At 57.8% G+C, this 10,336-nt stretch overlaps 1 protein-coding gene across 1 annotated transcript; it reads left to right on the forward strand.

The window, feature by feature from the left end:
* The first annotated feature begins 720 nt into the window (after positions 1–720).
* Positions 721–8,049, forward strand: WFIKKN2 (WAP, follistatin/kazal, immunoglobulin, kunitz and netrin domain containing 2). Its single transcript, XM_033183514.1, has 2 exons — positions 721–1,379; positions 5,200–8,049. The coding sequence occupies exons 1-2, from the start codon at positions 1,170–1,172 to the stop codon at positions 6,718–6,720; spliced, it is 1,731 nt and encodes a 576-aa protein (XP_033039405.1). The 5' UTR covers positions 721–1,169; the 3' UTR covers positions 6,721–8,049.
* Positions 8,050–10,336: the final 2,287 nt, after the last annotated feature.

The raw sequence follows: 10,336 nt of genomic DNA on the forward strand, positions 1-10,336 counted from the left end.
TGGTGCCAGCAGGACTGCTCAGTGTGTGTGACCTTGGGCAAGTCGCTCTCCTTCTTCGACCACAGACCTCCTTTGGGAAGTGGGGGAGGCCGGACACGGCTGGCAGCTCAGAAGGAGCTCACCGAAGAGTGGCCACTGTGGAGAGTCCAGCGAGGGCAGCTGGACTCCAGCACAATCCTGAGACACTGTGACCGCGGAGGTTTTCTTGGTGTATCGATGGGAGGAATGTGATCCGTCCCAGCCGCCGGGGGAGCCAGAGCATATCTGGTATGTGTCTCTGGAATGATTTGGGGAAAATTAACTGAAGTTGGAACTTAAGCCGCAAACTGCCCTGGACACAGAGATAGGGAACTGTCCGTGTGCACACCCCCTACAAAGGGACGGGGCCGGGGTGGGAGTCGGCTTACAGGGCACAGCACGGCGCAGGCCCGCCCTGGAATGGCCGTGAACTTGTTGTTTTTCCACGTCATTTGCTCTCAAATGTACTATCAAGCCGGGCGATGCTAACCCGGCGGCTGCAGGTCCCTCCTCGTAACAAGCGATTGTGTGTTCTTTAGAGGTGGCCAAAGGGGAGGAGGGGGCCCGGCCCCAAGGAGGTGGGGGAAAGGGAAACAAGCCCTCCTTCAGAGTGAGCTTGCGTGTCCTGGAGCCAGCTCCCCGCAAAGCACATGCCATTTCTGGCCCTTGAAGGGGTTAAAGGCCTCCTGGAGTCAAAAACAAGCAGGTGTCCCACCGTGCCAGATACGCTGCCTAAACTGCTTCCAGCTTCTTTTTTTTTTTTTCCCCCTTCTGCAATAAGTCTGTGATCAGCCACGGGACAGAGGCGCCAGCAGCCTGCCTGTGACAGGCATCAGGTTAGCTGGCTCCCACTCGGGTGGCGCGCCCAGGATATAAATCCGGGCGCGGGCCCCTGCTGCGGCTCCTCTCCCTGCACACTCAGGAGAGGGAGCTTCCTTCCAAAGACCTTTCTTTTATCTGAAGCCGCACAGCCCTGCAGCCTGTGCTGACTTGGTGGAGGCAGCAGCGGCAGCAGCCTGAGCAGCAGCCTGAGCAGGAAACCTGCTGGGGTGGGGAGGGCAGGTGCCTGCAGCCTCTGAGAGGAAGGTCCTGGTGGGCCCCAGATCCTGGCATCGTTTCAGGGGAGGTCTCTAGCCACCCCAGCCTGCACCATGTGGGCCCTAAGGTGTTGCCGGTTCTGGTCTCGCTGGGAGCAGGTGGCAGCGCTGCTTCTGCTACTGCTGCTGCTCGGGGTGCCCCCGCGAAGCCTGGCACTGCCACCCATCCGCTATTCCCACGCTGGTATCTGCCCCAACGACATGAATCCCAACCTCTGGGTGGACGCACAGAGCACCTGCAGGCGGGAGTGTCAGACGGACCAGGTGAGTGGGGTTCAGAGACCAGAGATGGGCAATGTAAGCCTGTGAGTGATGGGGGTGGGACTGTGCGGGAGTGTGAGGAGGGCCAGGTGAGTGGGGTCCAAAAGCCGCAGTATGAGATGGACCAGGTGAGTGGGATCCAGAAGTGAAAGTGTGGGACGGACCAGGTGAGTGGGGTCCAGAAGCCGCAGTGTAAGGTGGACCAGTTGAGTGGGGTCCAGAAGCCACAGTGTAAGGTGGACCAGGTGAGTGGGGTCCAGAAGCCGCAGTGTAAGGTGGACCAGGTGAGTGGGGTCCAGAAGCCACAGTGTGAGGTGGACTAGGTGAATGGGGGCCAGAAGCCAGAGTGTGAGGCGGACCAGGTAAGTGGGGTCCAGAAGTGGGAGTGTGAGGCAGTGAGGCGGACCAGGTGAGTGGGGTCCAGAAGCCACAGTGTAAGGTGACCAGGTGAGTGGGGTCCAGAAGCCGCAGTGTAAGGTGGACCAGGTGATGGGGTCCAGAAGCCACAGTGTGAGGTGGACTAGGTGAATGGGGGCCAGAAGCCAGAGTGTGAGGCGGACCAGGTAAGTGGGGTCCAGAAGTGGGAGTGTGAGGCAGTGAGGCGGACCAGGTGAGTGGGGTCCAGAAGCCACAGTGTAAGGTGGACCAGGTGAGTGGGGTCCAGAAGCCACAGTGTAAGGTGGACCAGGTGAGTGGGGTCCAGAAGCCGCAGTGTGAGGTGGACCAGGTGAGTGGGGGCCAGAAGTGAGAGTGTGAGGTGGACCAGGTGAGTGGGATCCAGAAGCTGCAGTGTGAGGCGGACCAGGTGAGTGGGGTCCAGAAGCCACAATGTGAGGTGGACCAGGTGAGTGGAGTCCAGAAGCTGGAGTGTGAGGCGGACCAGGTGAGTGGGATCCAGAAGCCGCAGTGTGAGGCAGACCAGGTGAGTGGGATCCGGAAGCTGCAGTATGAGGCGGACCAGGTGAGTGGGATCCGGAAGCTGCAGTATGAGGCGGACCAGGTGAGTGGGGTCCAGAAGCCGCAGTGTGAGGTGGACCAGGTGAGTGGGATCCAGAAGCCACAGTATGAGGTGGACCAGATGAGTGGGATCCAGAAGCTGGAGTGTGAGGCAGACCAGGTGAGTGAGGTCCAGAAGCCAGAGATGGACCATGTGAGCCTGTGAGTGATGGGGGTGGGAGCCACAGGGTGGGGACCATGCAGTAGTGCCCTGCAGGGCCCAGGAAGGTGAAGGAACACAGGCCCCATCCACCTGGAGAGAAAGAGGGCACCATCCTGTCTATCAACACTGAAGCCTGGAAGGAGAGGTGGGAGCGATGTCCCACTTCATCAGGGACTGAAGCCTGAGGATTCCTCCTTCATGCGTGCTGAGGGCTGCTGTGAGCCAGCACCGTGCCAGGCATGTCATGTGTGTTGACATGACAGATCAGCATGGTGGGCATCAGAAGCCCACTCAGGTGAGAGAGTGGACACAGAGTCAGGCAGGGAGGGCACAGGTGCCACGGCCAGTGAGGGAACGGTGGGCTTGGAACCCATGTTTAACAACAAAGCTTTGGTTGCATCGGACTCTAGGCCACCTCCCCAGGAGTTTGGACCCTGAGCCCGAGAGCAGACCAGGCTGATGGCAGGCCAAGCAGGAGCAGCTCTGAATGGATGCTCTGGTGTCCCTGGGAGGAAGGAAACCACGTTTCAGCCTGTCAGCTTCCTTGGTCCTGCCTTCTGCTCTGTATCAGAGGGCAATGCCACAGGGCAGGGCCGGTTCTCTTCTGGTTCCCGAGTCATTCCCTAGGGCCATTCCTGCCCACCCCCTCTGGGGCAGCAGGCTGTGGGACCTGTACCTGCTCCAGGCAGAGCTATTTCCTGCCCAGTCTGGCCAGCTCTAAGGGCAGCACGGAGTCTCCCAGGACTCCAGGTCCAGGCTGGGGCATCTCCAGGGAACACGAGAGACAATGGTGCCCCCGTAGATGCCTGGTGTACCCACAGGAGAGCAGAGGGCTGACCTGGACAGAATGGCCTCAACCTCACAGTGCCCAAGGACAATTCTTAGGCCTCCCAGGACAGATGCCCCCAGTGGGCAATGGTGGTGCCAAGTGAAAGGAAGATGAGAAGTCAGGAGGAGTGGTGGCTGCTCCCATCTGGCCAAGGTCACGCCATTAGTTGGCTACATTTGCAGGCACAGGCTGGCCTGATAAACCAGGTAGGGCTTGGGGATGGTGAGACTCTGGTGGATTTTGTGTATCTTGGGGAGAAGGCACCTGTGGAGGGCTGGGGATCCAGACAGCCCTTGGGGAGATTCTGACCTCCTTACACGGAAGTGTTCTAAGGACCCCCTCTAGGTTCCCTGTGGCCAGAAGTACCTTTCCTCTGGTGCCCAAGGACCCAGCCTTTCATGGACCTCCAGGTCCTGAACGTCTTAGGGAATGGGATGAAGCTCAGGCCAAGGAGAAGGTTCTCCTGCTCCCACTCCCTTTCCTGCCCTCCATTCCCTGTGGGGTCCCTCTCCCTTAGACCCAGCTCTGAGAGCTGCCCATCCCTGTCCCAAAGCCTCCCCTGGTGTGGCCTAGAAGACTATGCCAAATAAGGGCTGCAAAACAAAGTCCCCATTCTGAGCCGAAAGGGGCAGAACAGTAAACAAGTCAAGCAGGCAGGCTCCATGCAGCCAGGGTGGGGGGATATTTCCCCCCTCTTAGCTGATGTGGAATGTCAAAGAGGCTGAAATAAAAGTTGGAATGACAAGAGGCCAGCCCTGGTGGGGAGTAATTCACAGAGTTACTACCTGGTGGAGGATTAGGAGTGTTGCCTGCCTGCCCAGTGGGTACGATGTGTTATTGTCGAAAACACCACGTGAAATCCTTGTTTGTGTTGGCTCCAGGAGCATGTTGCTAATTTCGAGGAATTAAACTAATGCTTTACGTGGCTCCACAGAAAATCAGAGGGGATTACGGCCTGGCAAGTCCTCGCTGACGGCCTTGCTGACCTTTGCCACACAAGGGGACTTTTTTTCTTCTTGTTTTCCCCGTGAAAGGTCCTACATGGAGCTGACACCTGGGCCTGGCAGAGCCTGTGACTCTGAGACCCAGCGTGGGGGACCTGTCGTGCCTGCCCTGACTGTTGGCTGTGGATCGGTCTGGGCCCTCTCACAGCCTCTGTTCCCTGTGTGTGTCGGTCTCCTTGACAGGAGGAGAGGTGTGGATCACCCTGGATAAAGTACCGGGGCATTCCCCTCTCAGCCTCTGACGTGACCTCTTCTAGTCGGCAAGGCATTCTCGCTCCCATAGGAAAGAGACGAAAGGCAGGCCTACTTGTTCAAGCTAGACCTCATTTGTGCTATATGATGCAGGAGAAAAAAAAAAAAGCCATTTATCGATCCCTTCCACTGGGAGCTTGGAGCCTTGTTCTGCCACTTCCCATCTCTGTGAATCTGGGTATCGCCTCTCTGAGTCTCTGCAGCCTCATCTGTCAAATGGTTGTAGGAAAACTTCTCTTAGAGTCTTTGGCCCACCCCTTCCGACCCTGCCAGCTGTGTGACCTTGGGAAAGCTACTTAGCCTCTCTGTGCCTCAGTCATCGTCTGTAGAGTGGAGATAATGGCTGTAACCTCCTCTGGCTTGTGATGAGCATAGCAAGCTCACGGATGTCAACGTTCTTACACAAGGGCCTGGCACGTAGGAGATGCTATGTATGCATTCGTCATTATTTTCAAATGTTTTGCTCCCACTAGATAGTGAGTACATGTTAGTTCACCTCCCCACAAACCATGGGGTAGGACAGGGAGCTCCTCCTTTCCCCCTCCTCCCTGTTCAGGCCACTCTCTCTGGCTCTTTCAGGAGTGTGAGGCCTATGAGAAGTGCTGCCCCAATGTGTGTGGGACCAAGAGCTGTGTGGCGGCCCGCTACATGGACGTGAAAGGGAAGAAGGGCCCAGTGGGCATGCCCAAGGAGGCCACATGTGACCACTTCATGTGTCTGCAGCAGGGCTCTGAGTGTGACATCTGGGACGGCCAGCCCGTGTGTAAGTGCAAAGACCGCTGTGAGAAGGAGCCCAGCTTTACCTGCGCCTCGGACGGTCTCACCTACTATAACCGCTGCTACATGGATGCCGAGGCCTGCTCCAAAGGCATCACCCTGGCCGTTGTAACCTGCCGCTATCACTTCACCTGGCCCAACACCAGTCCCCCACCACCTGAGACCACCATACACCCCACCACAGCCTCCCCAGAGACCCCTGAGCTGGACATGGCGGTCCCGGCGCTGCTCAACCATCCTGTGCACCAGTCGGTCACCATGGGTGAGACGGTGAGCTTCCTCTGTGATGTGGTGGGCCGGCCCCGGCCTGAGATCACCTGGGAGAAGCAGTTGGAGGATCGGGAGAACGTGGTCATGCGGCCCAACCATGTGCGTGGCAACGTGGTGGTCACTAACATTGCCCAGCTGGTCATCTATAACGCCCAGCTGCAGGATGCTGGGATCTACACCTGCACGGCCCGGAACGCGGCCGGGGTCCTGAGGGCCGACTTCCCACTGTCGGTGGTCAGGGGACATCAGGCTGCGGCCACCTCAGAGAGCAGCCCTAATGGCACGGCTTTCCCGGCAGCCGAGTGCCTGAAGCCCCCCGACAGCGAGGACTGTGGTGAAGAGCAGACCCGCTGGCACTTTGACGCCCAGGCCAACAACTGCCTGACCTTCACCTTTGGCCACTGCCACCGCAACCTCAACCACTTTGAGACCTATGAGGCCTGCATGCTGGCCTGCATGAGTGGGCCGCTGGCCGTGTGCAGCCTGCCCGCCCTGCAGGGGCCCTGCAAAGCCTACGCGCCTCGCTGGGCTTACAACAGCCAGACGGGCCAGTGCCAGTCCTTTGTCTATGGTGGCTGCGAGGGCAATGGCAACAACTTTGAGAGCCGTGAGGCCTGCGAGGAGTCGTGCCCCTTCCCTAGGGGGAACCAGCGCTGTCGGGCCTGCAAGCCTCGGCAGAAGCTCGTTACCAGCTTCTGTCGCAGCGACTTTGTCATCCTGGGCCGAGTCTCTGAGCTGACTGAGGAGCCTGACTCCGGCCGCGCCCTGGTGACTGTGGACGAGGTCCTAAAGGATGAGAAAATGGGCCTCAAGTTCCTGGGCCGGGAGCCGTTGGAGGTCACTCTGCTCCACGTGGACTGGGCATGCCCCTGCCCTAACGTGACCGTGAGCGAGACGCCACTCATCATCATGGGGGAGGTGGACGGCGGCATGGCCATGCTGCGCCCCGATAGCTTTGTGGGTGTGTCGAGTGCCCGCCGGGTCAGGAAGCTCCGTGAGGTCATGCACAAGAAGACCTGTGACGTCCTCAAGGAGTTTCTTGGCTTGCCCTGAAGCCCCCTGACCTCCCCAGCCCCCTCCCTGGCCTTCTTCCACCTATCCACCCCAATGCCTCTCAGCAGACTGGGCGAGGTCAGATTAGACAGGCTTGGGCCAGCAGGGAAACATCAACTGGCGTGTCAGAGAAAAAGGCACAGAGGGTCTCAGATCAGCATCTATTCTTTGGGTTCAATAAGGGGTTCATATCTTTTTTAGCTCAGGTGGACAAAAGAAGTCAGTGGACACACGGAAGTTATTCCTGACCACCAACTTGCTCAGACATTCTCCTCCTCCCCTCACTGGCCCCACACCCCTGGCTCTCCCAGCCACCCTCCCCCAGCCAGTCTCCCAGAAAGGGTTTAAGAGATGGTCGCTGTGTGCTGGTCACAGGAACAGTTGAATGGATTGGCTTGCAAAGGGGGTAGGTGGGGAGAGATAGGAGGGCCCAGGGACTAATGGGACACCTTTCCCACAGCGTCCTCAATTGCTGTGAGCAGAAGCCACTTGGGGTTAGGGGCATGGGCAGTGGCAAGCTGGAGGCAGAGTCCAGCCCAGCACATGACTTGCCCTGAGTGGAAGCTGCTGGAACGGGTGCCTTTGGGTGGTGGTCAACTTGCCGCCTGAGGCCACCACGGCACCAGCAGAATACGTATTTCTTCTCCCTGGCTGCATTGGTTTGTCGATCTAGTTCAGTTGAATTCAGTGGACATTCTCTGAATGCTTACTGGGTGCCAGGACCACAGAGAGATGTTAGTCACTGCCCAGCTCTTAGTGCCCCAACACAGATGCCCTCGTCCCAGGGCCCCCAGACGCACCCCTCTGCTGGACTCACAGCTGTCTGGAGTTTCTATCTGATGGATGGTGTGCTTCCATATGCCACTGGCTTCCTTGGACATAGAGCAGACAAAAGCCCCGGGATCTGTTTGGTAGCAGGAGAAATGAAGGAAGAGGAAAAAGCAGGCAGGGAAGGGGGTAGTAAAGGACTGAGAAAGGAGGGAGGTGGCTGGAGAAGGAAAAGGAACATTGCTCGATGCTCCCATCTGGTGGCGGCCTTGGGAGCCCATGGGAACCTGGAGGGAGGCTCTCTGTGAGACCTGGGCAAAGGATGTGGCAGCTCGTTGGTGATTTTTCTGTGTGTTTCCAGACTTCCTGTGTAGGCCTGGCCATCCCCCCGCTAGAGAGAGGATTGGGAAGCCGCACTGTCAGCTCTGCATCTGCCCCCACGACCCTCCTCTGCCCTATTCTGTCCCTGCCCCTCCAAGCTGAAGAAGGTCCTTGTGGGGCATCCTCATTTCTTCCTCAAATATAAGGAGGAAGATAGCAATTAAAAGCTCATAGTATCAATGATCCTGCTTGTGTGTTTCATTTGGGTTATGATGGGGAAGGGAGGGAGGTGGGTAGTGTCATTTGCTTTGGTGGCCTTACAAGAGGGAAGTCTGGCCAGTGGGAGCATCTTTGGGGGTTGGAGAGACGCTGGTAATATTTGGGCCCCCTTTGTAGCTCCAAGGCCCTTAACTGATGCCCAGCTCAGCTCTGTGAGTTAAGCTGAGGTCGGAGAGGTGAGGTGGCTTGCCAAGAACACAAAGGCAGGAAGGGGTGGGGCCCAGTCCAGGTGTTCTGCTCTGTAACCTGCTGTCACCCCAGCGTGACAGCACAGTTGGTCAGGTCCAGACCCTGCCACCAATGGTGTCAAGTTCAGAGGCGAGAAGGTGGAGGAGATGGGAACGGAGCAGGCAAGGACAGCTGCCAGCTGTGACTCACTAGGGGGCCTCTAGGTGAGGCCTGGTCCCAGGAAGACTCTGCGTCAAAGCCCTAGGTATGCTCAGGTCACGGGGCTCGGTTCCCAGAATGGGGACAGCAGTGCCTTTGGCCCCAGGGAGGCCCACAGCGGCTCCCCAGCCCTGGAGACGTGTTCAGGAGCCCTGCAGCCGTGGCACACCGCACAGCCTGTTTGTCCCCAAGAGACGCCACTCCCCTGCACACTTGCCTGTGTTTTCCTGGGCCCCGACCCAAAAGAAGAATCCAGGCCCAGCTTAGCCTGGCCCACCCCATCTCATCTGCAATAAGGGCACGAGGAGGAGGTCGGGAGCAGGAAGAACAGAGGCAGAGGATCCAAGGTTTCTCAAGTTGACATCGGGAGAACACTGAGCACAAAACGGAGCCACCTCTCAAGCCTGTAATCCCAGCACTTCGGGAGGCCGAGACGGGTGGATCACGAGGTCAGGAGATCGAGACCATCCTGGCTAACATGGTGAAACCCCGTTTCTACTAAAAAAATACAAAAAACTAGCCGGGCGAGGTGGCGGGCGCCTGTAGTCCCAGCTACTCGGGAGGCTGAGGCAGGAGAATGGGTAAACCCGGGAGGCGGAGCTTGCAGTGAGCTGAGATCCGGCCGCTGCACTCCAGCCTGGGCGACAGAGCGAGACTCCATCTCAAAAAAAAAACAAAAAAACTGAGCCACCAAAGTGGTGTGGGCAGCAGCCACGGGCCCCCACCCTGCTCAGGTCAGGTAACCAAGGAAGGTGAGGATGGTCTCACCCTGTCCTCAGAGACCCAGGGACATTCTGTGCACCTGCTTCCAGCTCGAGCTCTAGCACATTACCATGGAAGCTGTGGGGGCAAGTGTCCACATGCCAGCTCCTCTCACCTCCCTTTCACCCCCATTTGCACAGATATGGGACCTGAGCACTGTGGCTGGGCCAGGACAGCAAGGCCCCCAGTCGCACGTCTGCTTCCCTGATGAAGGTGTGAGGTTCAAGAAAATCCCATCTCGGGGCTCCCTCTAACCAGACCACTGCCCACTCACAGCCCCAGACCTGGGGTGCCTGTCACACTCCAGCCCCACCTAGCAGAGCGAGAAAACTCAGCCCGTGAAGTCAGACTTGCCTAGGTCTGAATCTAGGCTCTGCTGCTTACCTGCGATTTCTCTGAGTCTCTGTTTCCTCATCTGTAGAACAGAGGGTAGTAAGATCACTCTACAAGAGGCTCAGGAGCTGGGCCCTGTTAACTGGGTACAACTGGAAAGCCCAGGAAGGAGGGCCTGGCGCCGAGTGGCTGCCCCCTCCCACCCTCAGCAGCTCTCCACTCAGAACAGACCGTAGAACTGAAAGCCCTCCCCTCGCGTTTCTGGGTCTTGGGCTTTGCAGCTTCAAATGTTTTATTCTGTTGCTCACAGAGTATATCCAATCTGGGCACCACTATAAGCTGAGGTGGGGTTCAGAAAATATGGGCACTTAGAGAATGGGTGCTTTCGAACCTATTATAACTTCTGACCTACTACCTGGCATTCGTTTTCTATCCTTGAAACCAAGCCAGAGTTCTTTCTTTCTGTTATCCTAGGCCTTATACAAAGGCTGGCATCTAGCAGGAGCTCAGGAAAGGGTGGATGGAGCTCCCAGGGCCTGGTTGCCAGCCAGTCTCAGGAGGTTGCTTTGCTCAGTCAAATCGAGGAGATTTGGCCCCAGCCTAGGTCCCGGGACATAACGAAATTGAGGTCCCTTTATCTAGGCTAGACTCACCTGTCTCCTATCTGCCTGGGATACTCACTCCTTACCTTCCTGCATGCACTTGGCTCTCTCCTTCCTGCCCTGACCCTCAGTAGGCCTCTTCAGAGGCCTGTTCCTGAGCGGCC

Source organism: Trachypithecus francoisi, unplaced genomic scaffold, assembly GCF_009764315.1.
Source record: "Trachypithecus francoisi isolate TF-2019V2 unplaced genomic scaffold, Tfra_2.0 Lachesis_group20, whole genome shotgun sequence".
Taxonomy (NCBI): Eukaryota; Metazoa; Chordata; class Mammalia; order Primates; family Cercopithecidae; genus Trachypithecus; species Trachypithecus francoisi.

Excerpts from the sequence above, each read along its gene's own strand:
- WFIKKN2 (XM_033183514.1), top strand. The coding sequence starts at position 1,170 with ATGTGGGCCCTAAGGTGTTGCCGGTTCTGGTCTCGCTGGGAGCAGGTG. Across the intron at positions 1,380-5,199 it reads GGGAGTGTCAGACGGACCAG|GAGTGTGAGGCCTATGAGAA; the intron begins GTGAGTGGGGTT and ends TGGCTCTTTCAG.